Below are 25003 nucleotides of genomic sequence, written 5' to 3'. Positions count from 1 at the left end.
GGTGGGGGTGAGCTGCCTTCTTGAACTGCAGTCCGTGTGCTGTAGGTAGACCCGCAATGCCCTTAGGGAGGGAATTCCAGGATTTTGACCCAGTGACAGTGAAGGAATGGGATATATTTCCAATCAGGATGGTGAGGGGCTTGGAGGGGAACTTGCAGGGGGTGTGTTCCCTTGTATCGGCTGCCCTTGTCCCTCTAGATGGAAGTGGTTGTGGGTTTGGAAGGTGCTGTCTGAGGATCTTTGGTGAATTTCTGCAGTGCATCTTGTAGATACTATACACTGCTGCTATTGAGCGTCAGTGGTGGAGGGGGTGGATTTTAAAGGTGATGAATGGAATGCCAGTCAAGTGGTTGATTTGTACTTAACAGGATCAAGCTTTTTGAGTGTTGTTGGAGCTGCATCCATCCAGGCAAGTGATGTGACCCCTTACTTTGAGATTATGCCCTCTGATCCTAGACTCTTCCACCACCTCTCCACATCCGTCAAGTCCTCAGAATCTTAAATGTTTCAATAAGGTCTTGTCTCATTCTTCTATATTTCAATGACTACAGGCCCAACCTACTCAACCTCTCCTCATCAGACAGACCCTCCTGCAAGTGAACCCTCTCTGCTCTGCCTCCAATGCCAGTCTATCTTTCTTTAGATAAGGGGCCCAAATGTTTTTCAGCTGTGGTCTGACCAGTGCCTTACAAAGTTTTAGCAACACCTCCTTACTTTTAGACACCATTCCCTTTGAAATCAAGGCCAACATTCCAGTTTCCTTCCCAAATTACCAGCTAAGCCACTTGCAGATTTTTTTAAAAGAAATTATTCAGTAGCTATTTCATAGCTTTGCAGAGAGTCAAAAATAATTCCAACTTGCCTCATATCTCACTTTATTTCCACTACAGCAAGGAATGGAAAGTTTTCAACCATTGTGACTCAATGCTGCACACTTCTTAAAAAAATTCCTTCCTCATGGTTTCTTTCGGCAACTGTCTCTCAACAGCTTTGAAAATCCACCCCTTTTCAGGTGCACAATTCCTGACACCATGCGTGGAGTGACGTTTACAAAGACTGCCACATACTGCACACAAAGGTACTTACAGCAAAGGTGGAGGTCACAAGGTTATGTCAAGCCAGGGGTTATACTCAGTGCCATTACACTTGTCCCAAAATGCACTGCACTGAAATTCCCAGAATTCTCTTCCTACTGAGCTCAATTTTCCCAAAATTGCTCAAAGGAAGGTGATGGTCAAAGTTCAAAATCTTTCATGAGGTAAAGTTAACATGGAATCGTTCTTTGTGGTCACTGTTCAACTGAGACAGAAATGATCTCAAGGAAGTAATTTGGAATATATTTTGTGGTTTCTCTTTCATGGTGAATTTCTAAACAGAAATTTGAGACAGAAAGTCTTAGCCACTGAGCACATTGCCCCTGGATTACCAACCCTGTCTTGACATATTTAAAGCTGCTTTGTCATATGACATCAAAATGTCCTGCCTCCACACTCCCACCATTGTCCACCGACAGACCAATCATTCAGGTCATGGAACCACACTCCCAGAAGGATGTTGCCTGGTCTTGGGGATTTTAGTTATGAAGAAAGGTTGGATAGACTGGGTTTGTTTTCATTCCTGGAATGTAGGAGGTTGAGGGGTAACCTGATAAAGTTTATAAGATTGTGAATGGAATGGATAGAGTGGAAAGTATGAGGCTTTCTCCCAGGGTGGAGGGGTCAATTACTAGGGGACACAGTTCCAAGGTGTGAGGGGGAAAGGTTTAAAGGAGACATGCAAAGCAAGATTTTCACACAAAGAATGGCGAGTGCTTGGAACACGCTGCCAGAGGAGGTGATGGAACAGCAGCATTCAAGAAACACCTGGAGGGATACATGAATAGGCAGGGAATAGAGGGATATGGATCCTGTAAGTAAAGATAGCTTTAGTATGGAAGGGCAAAATGTGGCGACACAGTTTGGAGGGCTGAAGGGCCTGTTCCTGTGCTGTATTGTTCTTTGTTCCTTTAACTGGGTTTCTGTTACCTGATTGGATGAGTTGTAACCAGTGAACAAAGCACCGTTTCTCTCAAATTTCAACAATTGTATAACTTGATGAAAAGGAGAGTGAAGGAATTTATGATTTATTGGGGCCCTGGAGATTAATGTTCAATCCCAAGAGACTCCAAGACCATTCTAGAAGGTGGAAAACCCAACTATGAAAGAAAAATATGAGCAGCAGATCGAATAGAAAATTCTACAAATGGCAGCCAAGGCTGTTAGCAGGTGAAGGTTGTAGTTTTTAGACAGAAATTCAATCCTTAACTCAAAAGATGTTTTGCTCCGCTCTCCATTCTTGATATGATCAAAGGTCTTGATGAGGGTGGAGGGGGTGAGGTGCCAGTTTGAGGTCTCATTACCTTCTCATCTCCGACTGGACAGAGACTGTGGCAGGAGGCCCCCTAACCCTAACCATAAACCCAACCCCAAAGGAATATCCAGGCTACAATGTGGGTTTGAGCAAATGCCTTGTGATCTCCTTGAGCCAGGAGGAGGAAGGGATTGTGGGGCTGCTCCTGGGAATGTAGTCCATGACTGAGGACATCAGGAAGGGGGTTGAGAGAGTCTCCCAACCCCACTGTCCACCCAACAACCTCCCCTGTGTTCTCTATCTCAGAGAGCCCATCCTATCACTCTGCCCGAGGACACTGTGAGTGTTGTCCACCCTACCCCACAGCTCAGCACCTCCCCTTCCCCCTCTCAGGTCCTTGCTCGCTGGTGGCCTGTCAAGTGCCTGAGTGACATGAGATACTGTAGGTTTTTCCCGAGAGGGGACAATGAGAGACTGTCACCAGTTGCCAAGACCACAATCACCCCCAAGTTCCTGGCCCAAGATTCCACAAGAATGTGGCTTATTGGGCCCAGACATTACCTCTGGTTCTCTTTCCACAGATACTGCCAGACCTGCTGAATTTCTCCAGCAATTCCCGTTTCTGTTTTGGATCACCAGCATCCACAAGTCTGTGTTTTATTCTGCTCTCTGTGACTCAGACACTAATCTACCTTTAAACAGACTGTACCTTTGCATTCCCCCGAAGAACATATTAAAAAAACCTTTTTCTCTCATGCCCTATTTAGGATTCTCCAAAGTTATCCACATCTAGTGATAAAGCGTTGTAAAGCTGAAATCTCAACAGCCAATTCGTACACAGTAAGCTGTCCCCAGCAGCAATATGCTGATAGGTAGTTACTCTGTGTTGCTGATATTGACTGAGAATAAATATTGGTCAAGGGTCCCTCTGTGCATCATTCCAGACCACCTTTTAGATTCATCAACAGACAATGCCTCAGTTTAACATCTGATCCAAATAAAAACCCCATCACATTCTCAGTACGGTACGTAGCATTATCCCAAACTGAGCTGTGTTCTACAGTGGGACTTGAACCCACAAACTTCTGATTTTAGAGTGAGCAGGCTACCAACCAAGCCAGAATTACATGCATTGATATAGCACCTTCTGCGTCATAAAAGGGATCCACTGGAGAATTGTAAATACCTTCCATTGTGCAGATCTATTCCTAGGGAGGCATGATGTTTGGGAAGGAAGAGCAGTTCCTTCCCAGCTTCAAACTATTCTGTCCAATTTCAACCCATGACTTGATTGTGACTGAGGTTCACCTTTCTTTCAAACAAACCCCAGGTGTCGCTGTGGTGAGTACCTGCCATTCAGGAAGGATGTTTTCCAAGAAGGAAGCAGGAGAGAGCTGGAGTTGAGTGCTGGTCGGAAGCTGCATTCTGGAACACTGTCTGGATCTCTTTGGGAAGTCTGCAAGATGGGTAACCGACCCTGCTCTCTTGTTCAATCCATGAGGCTCTTAAATACTATCTGCTGTCAGTGAAAGCAAGGAAACAAGGAAGCAGTCTGTCCAAGGGTATATTAGCATGGCCGCATCCTTGTGAACCTCTGCGAGGGATTCTGAAGTCTGATTTAATGTGATGGAATTCTCACTGGAGATGAACAAACACGAAAGGAAAACTGTAAGTCACAAGGTCGAAGATCAAAAGAAGGTAAGAAGTTCAGAACTGATCAGGCAAAGCAAAGTTGAACTGGTTTTATTAAAATGTTTTCCTCCAAAAGTCATTTCTCAGAAAGTCAAGTAATGAAAAGATGTACTTGTCATTATGATGAGCAAGTTGTGTGTTAGTAATGTCATGTGACTTCATTGCAGTGGGATGTGAGAATGCAGAGGGCTGTCGGTCAGAGGGAAATACTGGCTGAGCGGCTTTTTGAGTATGAGTCAATATCTCTGAACCCTGGGCTTGGTGCTTGTCACACTGGAACCAATCAATCTGCCTCTCACAATATTGGCCAGCCTGGAGTACACCAACGGGTGGGATCTTGGTCCAAGTGTCAAGGTGATGTGGAGATGCCGGTGTTGGACCGAGGTGGACAAAGTCAGAAGTCACATTGCATCAGGTGGCAAAGGGACAGTGCTCTGAAAGCTTGTGATTTCACATAAACCTGTTGGCCAAAAAGCTGGTGTCATGTGACATCTGGCAGTCTTGAAGTGACAGCTTTGATGTTAAAGAGCCTGAGGTGGATGGTGTTGGTTGAAGGGTGACTGTACTGTTAGCTCTGCAGTGTGGGGTATAGGTCACAATGAGTGAGATTGATTGGATGATTGGCTGATTGAAGATGTACTCTTCTGTTATTAATAGTGTTTGGTGCTGGAACTGCGGTTCACTGGGGTACACCAAATTATCCAGCAGCACATGTTGCTGGGGTGTGCTCAGGTTTTCACTCATTGGAATAGTACCTTTTGTGCCTGGCAATGGCATTACAATTTATTAGCAATTGATTCCCAGAGGTTCAAAAACAAGAGCTTTGCAAATATGTGAACGTGTGACAGTGACCCTCATTTAAGATGCAAGTTCCAAAGAATATCACTCGAGTAGCAGGGGGTAATGTGATCATGTTAGAGGTGTTTAGTATCTCATCAGGAGTAAACCAGGCAGTATTTACCCCATTAACATGGTCCCACTTTGTTTTCAGCTTCTTGGGTAGTTCCAGCTTGAAGTCGAAGAGATTCTGGGCTTTAGCTGAAATCCCAATTCACTGCCTTTGTCACTGGCAGGTGCAAAGATTTCTTTGTACCCCTGACTGGTCATCGATATTCGACCCTGCATAAAGTTTTAGGTCATTCCATACTCTCTGAACCATGTTCTAACTCACACCAAGTTCTGGTGACAAATGTCCACTCCCTCCAACAGCGATGCACAGTAGCAGGAGTGTGTTATCTACAAGATGCCCTGCAGAACTTCACCAAAGATCCTCAGACAGCACCTTCCAAACCCATGACCACTTCCATCTAGAAGGATAAGGGCAGCAGATACATGGGAACACCACCCCCTGCAAGTTCCCCTCCAAGCCCCTCACCATCCTGACTTGGAAATATATCGCTGTTCCCTCACTGTCACTGGGTTAAAGTGGCTGATAAACTGTTTTGTGCTGATATGGATGGAGCAAAAATGTGAGGTGTCCCGAGTGAGTGAGTGGGCAGCACGAGGCAGTGCAGAGTTTATAGTGTGGGGTTTGGAATGGGTGAACATACCTGAGGGAAGATGCTACATGCACCGGTGAGTGTGGTAGACCACGAGTGTGAGGTCTCAGAGGGAAGATGGTGATTGACCATCTTCATCCACTGCTGGGCATTCCTCCAGATCATGGGAACCACACCGACCAGATAGCAACCTTGGGCCAAGGTGCCAAGGTATGAAGTCATGGTGTCCTTTGCTGGATGTGGGGGTAAGAGAATTGGTTTGCTCTGCAGCATCTCATCCATTAGGACCCGGGAGCCTGCTGACAAACATTGGCACCAATCTCACCATCTCTGCCATGACCAGGGCAGGTTATGTGAAATACGTAGGGCAGCTCCAGATTGCCAGTGCTTGACTTAGTGCACAGTGGCATTTGAAAGAGGGCATTGGTGCCAAGAACCCAGGATGTCCTGGAGAATTGGATGAGTGGGGTGCTATTGGGATGCAGCACACAGTGAGGTGAGATGTAAGAAATCTGTCTGGTCCTTGCAGATAGAAACCCTCCATGAACGTTGTCCAATGAGATTTCTGGTATGATTCAGCCCTTGTGTATTACAGCCTCACTTTCCTCCTTTACAAATCCAGACTCCTTAAAAACCCAGCTTATACTCATCTAACATCTCCCTCGGTGACTCGGAGATATACCTTGTTTTATGGTCACTCCTTGGAGGGGCCTTCAGCGTTTTCGTACATTGAAGGTGCTACTTAAACATAAGTTGTTATTGTTGTAGTGGTTTTCTCCAGGTTGATTTCCTAGGCAAACTGATGAGATAAATTCAAATGGTCGGCTTGACTCACACGGGTAATGAACCTGAAACTCTAACCAAGTGACAGAACAAGATGGAACTGCAAGACGCTGAAATGGATTCTAATTCTGGAGAAATTACTTGCCTTCAGATTACGCACCACCACATTCAGCTCAATGAGATTCAGTCTTACAACTCAGGGGAAGTTTTCACAGTAACGAGAACGGAAGGATCTTAAACAGAATCCACGTTAAAATCCACATCTGCAAGTGTGTATTCTGTGTTTTCTGAATGATCTTCCTCACAACAGGCACTGTGAATTCATGTAAGGTGCATCTGGACAGATGCATGAGTAGGTGGGGAGCAGGTAAAAACAATGACTGCAGATGCTGGGAACCAGATTCTGGATCAGTGCTGCTGGAAAAGCACAGCAGTTCAGGCAGCATCCTGGGGAGCAGAGGGATACAGATCCTTAGAAATTGGGTGACAGGTTTAGACAGTGGATTTGGATCGGCTCGGGGTTGGAGGGCCGAAGGGCCTGTTCCTGGGCTGTACATTTTCTTTCTTTCTTTATTATCACACCACATCATAAATTAGATGCACAGATCTTTAAAGACCTCTGGATCTAGATTCTCCCACAAGTGGAATTATGGTAAAACTTTTCTGCACCTCTCCAATTTAATAATGTCCTTCCCATTTCAGGACAACCAGAACAGATGGGATTCATGAAAGTAACAAAATCCCCAAACCAAATCAAATCCTTTTGTAGGCTCCTTATGTCCTCTTCACAACTCACTTTCCATGCGAAGATTTCCGGTCCACTCTGTGTTGTCAAAGAAATATTTTATTACAGTCGCTAGTGAATTGACTGGCTCACATTGTAAGATGTGTTTTCTCTTCATTCTGAGTTAGAGACAAAACAAAACTGCAGATGTTGGAATCCAAAGTAGTCAGGCAAGAGACTGGGAAAACACAGCAAGGCAGGCAGCATCAGGAGGGAGAGGAACACAGCAAGGCAGGCAGTATCAGGAGGGAGAGGGAACACAGCAAGGCAGGCAGCATCAGGATGGAGAGGAACACAGCAAGGCAGGCAGCATCAGGAGGGAGGGGAACACAGCAAGGCAGGCAGTATCAGGAGGGAGAGGAACACAGCAAGGCAGGCAGCATCAGGAGGGAGGGGAACACAGCAAGGCAGGCAGCATCAGGATGGAGAGGAACACAGCAACACAGGCAGCATCAGGAGGGAGAGGGAACACAGCAAGGCAGGCAGTATCAGGGGGGGGAGGGACACAGCAAGGCAGGCAGCATCAGGATGGAGAGGAACACAGCAAGGCAGGCAGCATCAGGAGGGAGAGGAACACAGCAAGGCAGGCAGTATCAGGAGGGAGAGGAACACAGCAAGGCAGGCAGTATCAGGAGGGAGAGGAACACAGCAAGGCAGGCAGCATCAGGAGGGGGAGGGACACAGCAAGGCAGGCAGCATCAGGAGGGGGAGGGGCACAGCATGGCAGGCAGTATCAGGAGGCTGGGAGAAGTCAACGTTTCAGGCATAACCCTTCAGGACTGGGGTGTGTGTGTGTAGGGGGAGCTGCAGGTAAAGGGGTTTGGGTGGGCAGGATGGTGAAATGAGGATAGGTGAAGACAGGCAGAGGGTCAATGGGAGGAATGAATCCAGTCGGTGGCAGGGAGCAGTGGAAGGGAGGGGGAGGGGCTGGGAAGGGAGTCGGGGGTTGAGGAGGGAGGTTATTTGAAATTGAAGAACTCAATGTTGAGTCCTCCGGGCTGCAGGTGCCCAGGTGGAAGATGAGGTGGTGTTCCTCCAATTTGTGGTGTGGTTTGTTGTGACAATGGAGGAGGCCGAGGATGGTCATGTCGGAAAGGGAGCGGTTGGACAATGATCCCCTCAACATCTCCCCCCAACCCCCCCCTTGGAGCACCCTGCTCCCTACTTGCCCTCACCTCTGCCCATCCCCCAAACACCTCCTGTGGTGCTGGACCCTCAGAATGTCAATGTTGTTCCTGGCACCAACTGTTCCATTCTGTGACCACAAGAGTTGCCTACCTCGGAACCCAAGCCCCACTGCCTGTGACCCCATTTCACAGGAACGCTTACCCTCTGGGATCCTCCGAACCACCTGATCCTTGGGCAGGCCGAAGGAGAGGAGAGACAGAGTGGATCTCCAAATCTGAATGGGAGAGGCTTGCTGCCAATGGAACATTCCAGACTGGGTCTGATAAACCTCTCCTGATGGTGTAACACTGTTCACCTGGTATTGTTCATGCGAATGGAGACAGATTGAGGAATGGACAGCAGCTATTGGTCAGGACAGCCAGAAAATAGGCAGGACTTGGCACCACCAAAGATGACGCTCTGTGCGCAGGGAACATTTTCTGGAACTTTCTGTATGCAGTTAGTCTGTTTCTCTTTCATTTTAATAGGAATATAATCCAAGTGTAATTTGGTTTGGTTGTCTCTGCCATTGAAGAGTTCCAGCTTGTAGATCGTGAATCCATATTCCATCCAAAACCCCTTGCTCTCTCTCTCTCTCTCTCTCCCTCTCTATCTGTGTCCCCTCCTTTAAGGTGGGCCTAGACTGGAACCTGCATCATTATGGCTGGTACCCCCTCATTGCTCAAGCTCCCATGAGGGCCATTATATTGCGGTGGGTGGGAGAACATTGTTCTGGTGGACGTTCCAGCACCATCACACCCCCCCTCAGTCCCCAGCTAAAGCAGCTCCCACCTTCTCTGATAGGCCTGATGTCACAGCCTGGGCTGAAGGGTCTTCGGAACACTGAGTGATCTCAGCGTTTGCAGTTTTCCATTACTGGTATCAAAATCAACTCCTTTAATTCACAGTCAGAAACAAACAGTGGGCCATAGAACAAAAGAAATAAATTACATTTCTATAGCACCTTGGGATGCCCCCAAAACACTTGAAGTTAATGAATTACTGATTTTTTACACACGTTTCAGTCACAGTCCTGTTAAAGAAAATATAACAGCCGGTTGGTGCCAACAGCAAAGGGATGAGATGCTACACCACGAGCATGCTGGGAGTTCACAGGGTGCACAGCGTAATCCCAGGTCTGACACCTCAGGGCAGAAAATTCCAATCACTGACTTCATCAGAAATCAAACTTCACCTCAGCACTTCCTCTCTTTCTTCTTGATATTACTTTCCCAGCCAGGCTTTTGAATACCAATAATCTGATTGTCACAGCAGCTGTCCCGTTCAATAATTGGTCACGAGGTTTCTAGCTGCCTCCTGTTAGTCATGGCCTGGAGCTGTGACCCATCGGTGTGGCTGCTAACACTCTCAGCTTGTCCAGTTTATTGAAGAATGAAAGGGTTGAAAGTTGTACACCTGCTGCATTGCTGATTAAAGATTGCCAACACTCTCCAATTGTCTGGGAATAAAACACAGAAACTGTGAGTAAGGGTAGGCCATTCAGCCCTTTGAGCTTATTCTGCCACCTGACATGGTCATGGCTGATCCTCCTTCTCCCCAGTGTCTTTAAGTTTGCTGTCTCTTTCTTGAATATATTCAGTGACATGGCCTCCTGTGGTAGAGAATTCCACAAGTTCACTACCCTCTGAATGAAGAAGTGTTCCTCATCTCAGTCCTAAACAGACTGTGTCCCTGGTTCTCGACTCCCCCACCCAGGGGAAACATCCTCCCTACACTGAGTCTGTCCAGCGTTGTTAGAATGTTAACCGTTTCAAATCAGATCACCCCCGTCCTTCTAAACTCTGGTGAGTACTCGTCCAGTCAAACCAACCTCTCCTCACAGGGACAGTCCTGCTGTCCCAACTATCAGCTGAGTGACCCCTCCCCTGTACTCCCTCGATGGGGAATCTATCCTCTATTAGGGAGAGAGAGACCAAACTCACACTCAGTACTCCCTCTGTGGGTCTCACCAGGGCCCTGTATCACTGCAGTAAGACATCCCCATTTCAGAACTCCAATCCTCTCACAGTGAGGGCCAATCTACCATTTCCCTTCTGAACCGCTCACTGCAGCTGCCTGGTTACCTTCACTGACTGATGCACACAGATACTCAGATCCCTCTGCACATCTACACATCCTCATAAACAACACATGGCTTTAGAAATCTCAGCATTCAGCACAAAGTCAGGCAGTGATTGCTAAATCTTGATATAACATCCAGACTATCCCACAGGGAGAAACATCCTCTCCCTGGCGACCCTAGGAATTTTGTCTATTTCAGTACAGTCACCACTCATTCTTCTAAACTCCAGTAAGTACAGACTCAGTCGACACAACTTCTCCCTCAAAGTCCTTCTATACCGAAGATCAGCGGAGTGAACCTTCTCTGGACTGTCTCCAGTGGCAGTACATCACTCCTTAGGTAAGGAGCCTAAAACTGTGCTTTTTACAGTTTTAATCAAAGCTTCTCTATGTTTACACTCCACTCACTTTGAAATAAAGGCCAACATTCCTTTACCTTCCCCATTACCCATTGAACTTGGATGGTAACTTTTTGTGATGAGGAATTCCACATCCCTCTGTGCTGTAGCTTTCTGCAGTGTTTCTCAATTTTAATTATATTCAGCTCCTCTATCCTTCCTGCCAAAGTGCATGACCTCACATAGACAGTCTTAAACAAGAGATTCCACATTTAGCTCCAAGGAGTTCATTGCCTCAGAGGATCGGACTCCCAGGTGCTGAATGTTTGTGTTGACAGGTTTGAAACTGTTCTCCTTCTTTGCTGCCCCCTTGTCCTCCGTTCCCCCTCAGCCTCCTTTGATATCCCCACTCCAACTGGCCAGTACCACCCATCATAGGCCCTTCCTCCTTTACTCCTGAAGGGCTTTCTAGTGAACCTATCAACAACAAGCATAGGAGAGAACTGGTCTCTGATTGGAGGAGCAGCTCCTCACCAATTCTCTCCATTCTCCTTTTCTTATCTCTGATTGGTTGCCTCTGTGATTGAATTTTCAGGACGGTTCTGGGACTTTTGGGGGTGAATTCACTCGACCTCCTTGTGTGTTTTGAACCCTGGATCACTAATTCCTCCCACATTGCTACTGGGAATTGAGGAGTCACTCTATTCCCTGATCCAGAGAAACTTAAAACTAACTTTGGTTTCTCAGGAAAATGAAACCAGGTGATAGCTACAGAGCCTCAGAGTATAGACCAGCCAGCGTTGCTGAGGGAGCTGCTCATAGACTCATACATGAACCTCAATAACTGTCCCTGTTACTTAAAGAGACTGAGTGACCAATTGGAGCCAGACAGCACACTGGATTCTCAAAGAGTCTTCGGAGAAAGGTGTTCCTCTGGGATACTGTACTGTTACATACTGTTTGGGACCTAGCTGGGTGTCAGCTGCTGCCAGGTGAGAATCAACCTGGCACTCTAGCTGAGGATGTTCAGAGCTCTGAGGGATATCGTGGTTGATGTTACCTCAGGGTACCATGGATTCATCCTGAAACACTTTGTTAGTCAACAAAGTTATGTGCATTTTCAATTCTAACCACTGGACAGTTAATTGGAAGGTGCCAGGTTCTGTAATGTAGTGTCATTGCTTGATAAGATTGTTGATCATTCCAATCCTGCACCAACTGCTTGACAATTATCTCTCCAAACAATGAGAACAGGAGCTGCCTTCATTATAAAGATAAGAGCCTTGTGCATGTACAGAGATTGGGGCTCTTTTCTCTAGAACACAGAATGTGAAAAGAAAATCTTATCAGGGTGCTCTGAAAGAGTTTGATGTAAACAGTGTCCAGTGATTATTAAATCAGCACATTAATGGCATCAATGTAAGGACTCAGTGAAAAATTACAAAGGGAATAGTTAGGAGCAGAATACATGAGTGGGGAATGCAAAATCAAGACAACTTTTAAAATGGGAATGAATAATGATTTGTATTAGTGAGAAGAGTGGTTGGCAGTTTCAGGGAGGGAGCTGGTGCAGGAACACAGGGCAGAACAGCCTCGTTCACTGTAATGAAGTTCATTGATTGAAGAGTAACTCACTGCTGATTTAAGAAAATTGAGGCGGTGTTCAGAGAGGGAACTTCAAACCTAACCTACTGAAACAGTTCTGGAATTTTGACAGACTGATAGTGAGGCATTCTGTGAAAATGCAGGTGGAAGATCATAAGGCCATTGAGATAGGAACTAAAGTAGGCCCTTCAGCCCATTGAATCCGGTCAGCCATTCAGTGAGATTGTGGTTGATCCGATAACCCTCAAGTAGACTTTCCTGCCTTTTCCCCATGACCATTAATTCCCATTATGATTAAAAATCTCTCTGTCTGTCTGTTGTAAATGACCCACCCTCAACAGCCCTCATATTACGAGGGTAGTCTCCATGCCATTACATCATCCATCAGTGTCAGGAAATTTGATGCCAATTCGTGAAGGGTTGATATTGGGTGGAGAGATTGGCATGTGAACCCGGGGCAAAGTAAATCTGAGCATCCTCTCAAAGGGGAGTTGTTGCGGGTGGGGCGGAGGCACAGGGAAGGTACATTTATGACCACTCCATGACCTCGAGAAAGCCCATTGCCCCGATGACGATGGCTACCACTGGATGTTTCCATTAGAGACATCTTCTCCTTCTTCCCCTACTGACCCTGCTGCTCTGATTGGACAGTGGTCCCAGCACCATGCTTTTAATTGGGTCTCAGTGAAATAGGAATCGGCCATTCAGCCCCTTGAACCTGCTCTGTTATTCAATAGAATCATGGCCAATCTGACTTGGAATAAGCTGGCCAGGAGGCTGCCATTCCTTAGTGAGGCATCAGGATCTGGTTTTACCCCTGGGGCTGGAGGGTCTTCTCAGCTGCTGAATAAACGTAGCCCGGGCTTTCAGGGCGTCGATATGGTCAGCCAGTGGAACAAACTCTCCTGTGATGGTTCATACCAGCTTATTGCAACACAGTGGAGATTGGTTTCTCTCATGAACGATCAATGTGGGATCCAGCCTCTGAGTAATTTTAGGCATGAGGTTCAGTGAGGGGAACAAGTGAGTTTAGTTGTCTGTTTCCTGCTGATAGAGGTGGGGGCTGTGTTTGTCCTCACTTCCTGCCCAGCTTTGTCACCGTCTCTGCAATAAAATCGGATCATTGTGATTGGTCAATGACGCCTTATCATTGTATCACATGACTAAGGATGGTAGGAGATGAATTGGATGCACTTTACTCTAATGTTGCCTCTTTGTTCCCACACTCATGTCCAGACACAGGAGCAACTCTGTGTAGCATACCAACCTCATCCACAAAGGATCGTTTTGACTTTGTAGTTTAGATAATGCTTCATTGAAATGGTGGATATGGGTTGGGGTGTGTATGACCACTGGTTAATGAATTAGGATGGGTAATTTTTAGCCATGGCATCTGTGCATGTCAGTTGGATGCCTGGCATTGTTAAAGACTGTAGTTCTGCATTAAATATTTCATCCCCACTTGACCAACAGTGAGCGTGCTCAGTGACCACAAGCTGTAGGTTCAGGAGCCCTTTCACCAACAATATTTTTCCAATTTCTTCAAGGTGGGTGATGGAGCTGAGAAACAGATTAGCCGTGATCTCGTGGTAAGGACAGCTATTCAGCACATTCCCAGAGGCTGCTCCCTCTCGACAGAGAGAGACAATTAGCAGTGAGTTCAACCTGAGGGTCTCTACACCTCAGGAGAGGGGGGGGTCCAAGGTTCTGAAGGCTGGGTCTTCAGAATGATCCTTGTCTGGGGTTGAGCCTACACCTGAGGTGTCACGTTATGTTGCAAACCCCACTGAGTGAATGGACCCCCCAGTCTGATTGAATGGCAGTATGGGCTTGATGGGTTGAATGGCCTCTTCCTGTTCCAAATAGGCACTGAAGTAGAAAAAAAAGAGAAATGATTTTTGTTGCAGATTCAAGATTGTTTAGGCACGTGGGAAGCGTTTATCAGAGTAGTCAACATCCAGTGAATCCATCTACTCGAGGGTAGAGGTAACTCCATGAGGTTTACAACAGGATCTGATCTGTCTCTGATGGGTTTTGTATTCTGATGTTGTTTGGTCTCAGCAACTGTATGAAGTGATTGTCTCAACGTGTTTGTATGGAGGATGTGAATTGTTTAATTATGGAATAGTAAAATAATTCATTGTGACTGAGAACATACAGAGAAATTAATTAGTTTGAGAAACAATTCACTGAGGAGAGGATGCACAGTATTTTTACAGTCTGAGAAAATTGTTTTCTAATTGTATTCATGTTCTTCCTTCAGGTTAATATTAGAAACTGTCTTCTAGACATTTCCAACAAGCTGTAAAGACAACAGGCTGTTTGGAAAATCAGCCAGTTTTCTTCTTATTTACAACTTGCAAGCAAAATTAATTATTCTTCCTAGCAGTTGGTGACTGTGTGTTGAGTACTTTTATTTGTTGAAACAAATCACAACACCCAAGGATTAAAACGCTCTTTTTTTTTTGTTTATTAGCCTGTTTTGTTTTATAACCAACCTGCTCAGCGATGTTATTACACACCCCTGGAACAGGCTAATTCATGCCTCCCAGTCTTGTGGGGGGGGGGGGGGGGGGGGGGGGGGGGGGGGTAGGTGTGACGATACTGTGGCTTTAAGAGGTGTACTTTGTCCTAGTAGTTTTGAAGAGAGGTTTTAAGGCAGAGGTGACGAACAGTCTACAAACCCACGAGAGTAAACAACTTGGAGGCCTTGGATTTTGTTTCGAAAGTTGGACCAATTGAAGCAGCCTGAATGGGTGTGGTCAGGTTGTCATAGATAGAGGAGTTTTTCAGTAGCAGCAGTATGTCTGGGATCTCAGCAGGATTGGAGGCTACAGTCACTCTCTGCCGGCTGCTACATTTGATCAGAATTTTCCCTTGATGTTTTTTCCCTCCTGGGCTGCTGAAGTTACAGATGAGATGGTCTGTTTTTTTTTTGAATTTGCCTTTTGCCAAGGTATGTTTATGGAATGTTACTATATAGGAACATGATTTGGAGACACTGGTGTTGGACTGGGGTGTAAAAAGTTTAAAAAACGCACGACACCAGGTTATAGTCCAACAGGTTTAATTGGAAGCACACTAGCTTTCGGAGCGACGCTCCTTCATCAGATCTCCACAACCACCTGATGAAGGAGCTGTGCTCTGAAAGCTAGTGCTTCCAAATAAATCTGTTGGACTATAACCTGGTGTTGTGTGATTTTATATAGGAACAGTCAATTAGTAATAGTTGCAGTATCTATTATTCTTTTAGGTTTTCCAGTTGAGTTAAGTTATTCCAATTTATAGAGTCATAGAGATGTACAACATGGAAACAGACCCTTCAGTCCAACTCGTCCATGCCGATCAGATATCCTAAATAAATCTAGTCCCATTTGCCAGCATTTGGCCCATATTCTCTCTAAACCCTTTCTATTCATACACCCATCCAGATGCCTTTTAAATGCTGTAATTGTACCAGCCTACACCAATTCCTCTGGCAGCTTGTTCCACACACGCACCACCCTCTGCGTGAAAAGGTTACCTCTTAGGTCCCTTTTGTATCTTTCCCCTCTCACCCTAAACCTATACCCTCTAGTTTTCGACTCCCTCTACCCTGGGGAAAAAAAATCTTGTCTATTTACCCTATCCATGCCCGCATAATTTTATAAACCTCTATAAGGTCACCCCTCAGCCTCTGACGCTCCAGGGAAAACAGCCCCAGCCTGTTCAGCCTCTCCCTATAGCTCAAACCCTCCAACCCTGCAACATCCTTGTAAATCTTTTCTGAACCCTTTCAGGTTTCACAGCATCCTTCCAATAGGTCCTTCTTTCTTTTGTTGTATTTCTTATTAGTGGATGAATAAAGTGTGTTTTGCTTTAAATCTGGTAGTTTGACTAATTGAATTGCATCTGGAACGCAACACCTGACATTAATCTTTAAATTAAAAAAAATGGTTAGGGTTTAGAGTATCTTCTGAATATTTGAGGAGGTTTGGTCTGCTCCATAGCAAGGGACATTACCACTTCAACACAAGAAGGCGATCAAACTTTCTTAACACCTTCTCAAACAGCCACAAATCCAACTCAACATTCCTTCAAAGAAAAGCTTGCATTTTTACAAAGTCTGCCACAACCTCAGGATTTCCTGTAGCAATTTACAGCCGAAGAAGTACTTTCTGGATTCTTTATGTGTAATTCATAAGATCATAGGAAATAGGAGCAACAGCAGGCCATTCGCTCCATTGAGCCTGTTTTATAAGGTCATGGTCAATCTGATTATTGCCTTAACTCCACCTTTCCTGCCTGACCCTGTTACCCTGCACTCTGCTGATCAAACATCAAACTCAACCTTGAATCCCATTGTGCAATCTGGTTTTTGATTCTTCCAGCCAAAGTGAAGAACCTCATGTTTTCCCCCATTGTACTCCATCTGTGAAATATCTACCCTCTCCCTTCACCCATCTAAACCCCTTTGCAGTCTCCTTGTCTCCCCCAAGTTCCATCTATCTCTGCATCTTCAGCAAATTTCTTTACAGTAACAGGCAGTTCCTTCATCCAAATCATTAATATTGATCCATCGCCTATAGTTTGAAAATGACTTATTTATCCTGAGCCATCAGCAACCCTGATGCTGAACCTAGAGGGTACTATGCCACACCCACCTCCAATCTGAAAAATAACCATTCATCACAACTCCCTGTTCCTATTCTTTTATTAATTTTATGTCCATCTTGTGTCTAAACCACTCCACCCCATAGGCTTCAAAGTTGTTAACCGGTGATACTCTGTCAAATACCTTTTGAAAATCTTTGAGCAGAGTCAACTGCATCACCCTCATCAACCCCCACCCTCTCTCAAAAACTTAATCAAGTCAAGCAGGAGTTTCCTGATATGATCAGTGCTGGCTGCCGTGTTACTGGAGAAGCTGCTTCTGTCTTGGGAGGAGAGAAGGTTAAGATAGATTTAGTCGAGATTATTTTCTAAAGTATTTTCTCTAGGATTCCACAAACAGCGATTCTTGTTGGAAACAGATTTCCAGTCACAGAGCCATCCCTCTACCGTATCCCACTGATTCCTGCTTCTCAGCCAATTTTGGATCCAAAATGTCACTTTGCCTTGGATTCCACAGACTCTTAATTTCTTGACCAATCTTCCATGAGGCACATTACCAAAAAACCTTGTGAAAGACCATGTATACCAATCAAATGCATTAGCCTCATCAAAAAGATTGATCAAATTTGTCAAACAGAGCTTGCCTTTAACAAATACAAATACTAACAGGACAATAGAGAATAGATAAATAATAGTTTATTTCCACTGCTTGGGGATTTTAGAACTAGGGGTATTGTCTGAGAATTAGGATTAGAGCATTCAGGAGACATGTTAGGAAACAGATTGACATGCAAACGGTGGGAGAGATTTGGAACTCTCTCCCACAGACAGCAGTGGATGCTGGATCAGTTGTTAATTTTAAACCTAAGATAGATGTTTTTGTTAAGCAAAGGTACTGAGTGACATCGGCCAAAGGCAGGTATATAAAGTTAGGGATGGATCAGCCATGATCCCATTGAATGGTGGAACAGAGTTGAGGGGCTGAATACTCTACTGCTGCTGTTTCTTCTGGTCTTACCATCAATGTCCCTCACAAAGTCTATCAAAGCAGTGTGTATCTTGTACCTGATGGGGGTCATGACATTGTTGTTGTTGGACCCTTGGACAGTCTCCGCCTACCACACCATTCCATCAGCCCCTGCAGGTAACATTCTGAAAGGAAGATGGTGATAGCTAAACCACGGTGATAGTGATGAGGATCCATCACAACAGAGGTATTGAAAGTTATGAGTAGTTTTGTTAGAGTGAATAAAGATAAAAGGCTGCATAGTGAGAATGTCACTGGATTGGTAGTTGAGAGGGCCAGGCTTACTCTCTGGGGATATTGGTTCAAATCCCACGATGCCAGCTGGTGCTATTTCAATTCAGTCAGTAAATCTGGAACAGCTGGTCTTGGTGCTGGGGACCATGAATTGATTGTTGTTCATCTAGTTCAATCATGTCCCTTAGGGAATGAAATCTGCAGTTCTTACCCGGTCTGGCCTGTGGGTGACTCCAGACCCACAGCAACATAATTGCCCTCTGAAATGGTCTGAGCAAGGCACTCAGTCCAAGGACAGTTAGAGAGAGGCAACACACTGAGCTGATCAGTGATGCCCACATCATGTGCATATCCAAAACCTGGTGGCATTGGCTGGAGGGTCAGTGGGCCGAGGGACCAGATCTGACATGGTAGCCAGAAGCAAGAGAAGGAGAACTGTTTTTCAGCAATGGCTGATTAGAATTTGGAATGTGGTGCCTGACGGCAAGGTTCAGGCTGGACTTGGATAAAGAGGAGGCTTTAGTGTAGTGGCAGCATCACTGGATAGTAATCCAAAACCCATTGCTAATGTCCTTGGGTAAAGAGGTCAAATCCTGCCAGGACCAGGTGGTGAACTGAATGAATAAAAGTCAGCAATGAAAAGTGATCCTAATGGGGAGCGTGTAACCTTTACTGACTGCTGTAAAGGTCCAGCGGGTTCATTAATGTCCTTCAGGGAAGGGAATCTCCTGTCATAGAGTCAAAGAGCATGGAACAGACCCTTCACTCCAATCCGACCGCGCTGACTGTAATTCTAAACTAAATGGACATTCTGACGAGGGGTTACTAGACCTGAAATATTAACTCTGACTTTTCTCCACAGAAGCTGCCAGACTTGTTGAGCTTTTTCAGCAATTTCTGTTTTTGTCCCTCCAAACATTTCTTATTCATGTACTTACCCAAAAGTCTTTTAAACATTGTAACTGTACCTGCATCCACCACTTCCTCAGAAGTTCATTCCACTCACAAACCACCCTCTGTGCCCTTCATTGACTTTTTAAAAACTTTCTCCTCTCACCTTAAAATTATGCCCCCTTGTTTTGAACTCCTTACCTGAAGGAAAAGACCTTTGCTTTTACCTTATCAATGCCCCCCATGATTTTATAAACCTCTGTAAGGTCACCCCTCCACCTCCAGTGACAAAAGTTCCAGAAATAAGACCCACAGCATTGTAACAGCTGTAACACAGACTCTTACCTGGCCTCTCGGATTGGCAAAAAAGTACTGGCCAAGCCAGCAGTACCCACACCTCATGAGCAGAAGCTTGGGGAAAGGGGTAAGAGGAGTGGGACTAACTGAATTGCTTCTCAAAAGAGGAACATGATGGCCTGAATGGCCACCATTTTGTATTGGTAAAAACAATGACTGCAGATGCTGAAAACCAAATACTGGATTAGTGGTGCTGGAAGAGCACAACAGTTCAGGCAGCATCCAACGAGCAGCGAAATCGACGATTCGGACAAAAGGACTGTCTCCTTGACTTGTCTGACCTGCCTATCTTCTTTTCCACCTATCCACTCCACCCTCTCCTCCTTGACCTATCACCTTCATCTCCTCCCCCACTCACCTATTGTACTCTATGCTACTCTCTCCCCACCCCCACCCTCCTCTAGCTTATCTCTCCACGCTTCAGGCTCACTGCCTTTATTCCTGATGAAGGGCTTTTGCCTGAAACATCGATTTCGCTGCTCGTTGGATGCTGCCTGAACTGCTGTGCTCTTCCAGCACCACTGACCCACCATTTTGTATTGCACTGTTCACTGATTCGACAGGAATGCTGTTCTAACACTGGTGAAACGAGACGGGCTCATCCCCCAGCCACATTTGGCCATGAATTGCTCACTGTACTTCAAAAGCAATCATTGGTTATTTGGCAATTTGGGGTCCCGCGGGATGTGAGAAGATGTTTAATAGAAGCAATTTGATTCTTTTTTTCCTTCTGTTTTCAATCTTCAACGCTTTTAAAATTTAATAATCACCTGAATATCTTGTGATGACAGCCCTCAGTGCACCACAACCTGGGAGACATTATAAAGAATTAATATGACAGTATATAACTCTGTAACTCATTGCTAAATGGAAGTTACTGTCAGGACCTCTGCAGTAACTCCTTTTTCTTTTGGGGAGGGGGCTGAATCTCGGTATCAGCTCATTGACTGTTCTCTGTGTATCAGTGAAATGACAACGTGCTGTGAGCTTTGAGACGGTAATTTTGTCTCTTGGCAGACAAATTGCTGAACCCCTGATTTCAATGGACTTCAACAAGAATTGCATGAATAGTTAATGCCGAGGCTGTGACCTCTGCAATGTTGGTTCATTTTCCAAGTGGAGGATATCACAGAATCATTTCAGGTAGTTCCTCCATAGGCTGGGACCAGTTGACAAAGGGGAACATTATTAATGATGGTGATTTTTTCAGTTTTAACAAAAGAAAAGGTGATTTAATATGCGACATATCTTCAAATACAAATATCCTCAAATTTCTGACAAAATATTGATTGTCTTTTGAACACTAACTCGTTCACGCTTTCCACAGTTTTACTGAAAGTAGTTTGAGGGTAGGATGGAAGCGTTGATGCTATACTCTCATGTTCCTTGCAGGTTTGGGGGATAGGAATTAGACGCCTGGTCTTATACCAGCACTTAGTGTGTTTCTGTTCAAATGATATCGTCATTCCCTTAATTATTTATCTCATTATTTAAAAATGACTACAAAACAAGATGACTATTGAAGTGGGATCAATGTTGGAGATTCTCTATTTCTGTCAGTCTGCACCACTTACTAAAATAAAAAAACTAGGATTTGATTGCAGTCTCTAGTTGTTTGATTTAATCTGAACTGATTTCAGATTTTTAAATGCCTTGAAGGTTAGTCACTATGGATTATCCACCTTGAACTGTGTAGACCAGAATTAATTGATTTGCAAGGTTTCTGCACAGGCCTGGAATTGCTTCTGAATCTGCTGCTCTTGCATCACTGACTGCTGTTCAATGACATTTTAGTTTAATTTTGGAGATCCTTTTAAATATTAAAACAGCCTAATGGGTGAATTGTTTATTAGCCAGTTATTGCACAGTGACTGTGCTTCACATTGCACAAATCTTTTTCTTAAATTGCTCACTTACATACTGTACTCAAATTGATGGTGTTATCTCTCTGGGCATTTATTAAGCTAACTGTTTGGAAATCTGATTTGTGTAGAAGTTAAGAGTTAAGGAAGTTCATCTGGAGACCAGGCTGACACACTAGAATACATAGAATCCCCACAGTGTGGAAAGAAGCCGTTTAGCCCATCAAATCTGTTCTGACCCTCTGAAGAACATCCCACCCAGACCCACCCTTCTACCCATTCCCATGGCCAATCCACCCTCCCCTGCATATCTTTGGACTGTGGGTGAAAACCAGAGCAACCTGAAGAAACCCACATAGACACAGAGAGAACGTTGATACTCCACACAGACAGTCACCTGAGGCTGGATTTGAAACCGGGTCCCTGGCGCTGTGAGGCAACAGTGCTAACCACTGAGTCACTGTTCTGCTCGAATTATATAAAAAAAATCCATTTTAGTTCATCTGCCCAATAATGACTGTAGTTAACCTTGTAATGACCATGGGCTTTAATTAGAGTCATAGAGTCATACTGCACAGAAACAGACCCATGGGTCTAACTTGTCCATGCCACCCACACATCCCATTCAGATCTGGTCTTATTTGCCAGCACCCGGCCCATATCCCTCCAAACCCTTCCTATTCATATTCCCATCCAGATGCCTTTTAAATGTTGCAATTGTAGCAGCCTCCACCACTTCCTCTGGCAACTCATTCCATACACGGACCACCCTCTGTGTGAAAAAGTTACCCTTAAGGTCTGTTTTAAATCTTTCCCCTCTCACCTTAAACCTCTACCCTCCAGTTTTGGACTCCCCTACCCTGGGGAGAAGACCTTGTCTATTCACCCTATCCATGCCCCTCATGATTTTATAAACCTCTACAATGTCACCCCTCAGCTTCTGATGCTCCAGGGAAAAGAGCCCTTCAGCCTCTCCCCATAACTCAGACCTTCCAACCTGGCAACATCCTTGTAAATCTTTTCTGCATCCTCTCAAGTTTAACAACATCCTTCCAATAGTGCAGCAACCAGAATTGTACACAGTATCCTTAAAGCGGCCTCACTAATGTCCTGTACAGTTGTGACATGACATTCCAACTCCTATACTCAATGTCCTGACCAATGAAGGCAAACGTGCCAAATACTTTCTTCTTCATCCTATCTACCTGCGACTCCTCTTTCAGGGAACTATGCATCAAGGTCCCTTTGTTCGGCAATATGTGTACTCCTCAATATTTGGTTTTGGGATCTTTAGTAGGTAGGACACTAAGACCCAGTTGTATTGGAAGCTTCAGTCAATACACAGGCTCCAACCATTGGAGACCAGATGAACAAACGATAGACATGGATTACAATCCCTGTGGAATTCCTGATGTCCAAACCCGCAAGGGAATTAGTGAGAAACTTAAACTCCTGCTGGTCAATTCTCCTGGAGCCTCTGCCAATGTGTCTGCTCTGAGCTACAGGTAGAGACTTCACTCATGGTACTTACCCTGATACCGACCCCTACACTTACCCTACACTTACCCTGATACTGACCCCTACACTTACCCCTACACTTACCCTGATACTGACCCCTACAGTTACCCTACACTTACACAGATAGCTACCCAAGAATAATAGACAGATCAAATCATGGTCTTAATCCAAACTCCCTCGCAACTAATATCAGATCACTTTGTTATTCCCAATCACCTGAAGGCCTTTTCCCATTCACTGTCCTCCCTCACCGTCCTCCCTCACCGTCCTCCCTCACCGTCCTCCCTCACCCACCTCCCTCACCCTCCTCCCTCACCTTCCTCCCTCACCCTCCTCCCTCACCCTCCTCCCTCACCCTCCTCCGACACCTTTCTCCCTCCCCCTCTTCCCACACCTTTCTCCCACACCTTTCTCCCACACCTTTCTCCCACACCCTCCTCCCTCACCCGCCTCCCTCACCCTCCTCCCTCACCCTCCTCCCTCACCCTCCTCCCTCACCCACCTCCCTCACCCTCCTCCCTCACCCACCTCCCTCACCCTCCTCCCTCACCCTCCTCCCTCCCTCACCCTCCTCCCTCCCTCACCCTCCTCCCTCACCCTCCTCCCTCACCCTCCTCCCTCACCCTCCTCCCTCACCCATCTCCCTCACCCTCCTCCCTCACCCTCCTCCCTCACCCACCTCCCTCACCCTCCTCCCTCACCCACCTCCCTCACCCACCTCCCTCACCCACCTCCCTCACCCTCCTCCCTCACCCTCCTCCCTCACCCTCCTCCCTATTCCTCTGTCTCTCATCCACTTCTAAATTTCCAGCAAATTTTTGCATTTACTTTAGAAAATTATAAATAATGAATATCAAGCAATTTTAAAAAATACAAACGTTCCCTGTTCTGATGAAAACTATGAAAGTTCACTTTGACTAAAGCTTTGTATGGTTGTTTTGCCCCAATTATTATTATTTAGTTTTGCTTTTTAAAAATAAACATTTCTGTGTGTGTGTTATATGTATATAATAGCACATCTCTCGTGAGCTCCGAATGTACCAACTGCTTCACAGCCAATGAAGAACAGTCATTTGTAGTGTAATAATCTTAATCATTTAAGAATTACAGCAGCCGTGTACAGTAAGATTCCACAAGCAGCACATGAGATAATGGACGGACCACTAGAACCTGTACAGCCCAGGCTCCATTTGAGAAAAGATGTCAAAGTTCTCGAGAGGGTGCCGCATAGACTGAGAAGGATAAAACATGAACAGCGAGGTTCAATCTTACTGGCTGAGTAGGCTGCGTGTCTTTTCTCTCTAAGGGAGGAGGCTAAAGGTGGTGAACAGATCTTTAAGATGCTGAAAGTTTGGTCGAGTGGATACACAGTGAATGATTCCTCTAAAGAGGCATCATCAATATCCAGCAGTTGCCATGAAACCCCATGGGGACTTGATAGAATGGAACCAGTTACCACAGGGATCAATGTGTTTTTATAAATGCGATGTAGGTGTTTTTGGCTAGTCCAATGTCATTGTGGGTCTGGAGTCACATGTAGTCCAGACCAGGTCAAGATGTCCGTGAAGGACATTAGGTCCTTGGCCATCTGAACCAGATGGCTTTAACAAGAACCAGCGATGCTTACATGGTCATTCTGAGGGCTGGCCTTTCAGTCCCAGACCTTTATTGTATTCAGATTTTATCAGATGACATGGTGGGATTTGGATTACCCGACTTGGATTACCAGACTTGGATTACCAGACTTGGATTACCCAACTAATGCCATGCTTCCACATCTCCCCCCAGATAACTTCCCCAAAATTTACCGATGCTAGATAAACAGACGAGGGAGATATGATTGGAGTGAAATGCCAATAGAGTGAGGTCAGGAAGAATGGGAGGAGACTCACTGGAGCAGAATCAGCCAGAATGAACAGATTTGGCCAAAAGGCTTGTTTCTGTACTTTCTCTGGCCCATGATTATCAGAGGCATTCGTATTGCAATGGGTCGGTAAAACTGAAAATGAAAGAATAGCATTCTGTAAAACCTGGATTTGAAAAAGAGGAGTTGATTCAAAAGTGGAACTGGGAAGGTTCAGCAGGTCAGGCAGCAGCAGCGGGGCAGGAAGGTCAACATTTCAGGTCAGGACCCTTCATCAGGGCTCAGCAAAAGAGGAGCTGGCCTCCTCTCTGAGGATAACACTTCTAATGTGGGGACACGGTGAAGGGGTAGATAGATA

General features: G+C 45.4%; 1 protein-coding gene across 5 annotated transcripts in view; it reads left to right on the top strand.

Annotated features, from left to right (window-relative positions):
- Nucleotides 1–25003, top strand: part of nav3 (neuron navigator 3) — a 927909-nt gene that overhangs the window by 199580 nt on the left and 703326 nt on the right. For 3 of the 5 annotated variants that reach the window (XM_072552051.1, XM_072552053.1, XM_072552050.1), the window contains exon 3: nt 3680–4047. The exons of 1 other annotated variant lie outside the window; for it this stretch is intronic. In XM_072552051.1, the coding sequence (XP_072408152.1) occupies nt 3976–4047 (72 nt within the window). In that variant the 5' untranslated portion in view covers nt 3680–3975. Of the gene's footprint in view, nt 1–3679; nt 4048–25003 lie in introns of those variants that run through there. One more of the 5 variants, XM_072552056.1, reaches the window with a different exon arrangement.

The sequence above is a fragment of the Chiloscyllium punctatum genome, chromosome 32, assembly GCF_047496795.1.
Source record: "Chiloscyllium punctatum isolate Juve2018m chromosome 32, sChiPun1.3, whole genome shotgun sequence".
NCBI classification, from domain to species: Eukaryota; Metazoa; Chordata; class Chondrichthyes; order Orectolobiformes; family Hemiscylliidae; genus Chiloscyllium; species Chiloscyllium punctatum.
Note: the sequence above shows the minus strand (reverse complement) of the source record. Positions and strands in the feature narration are given on the sequence as shown.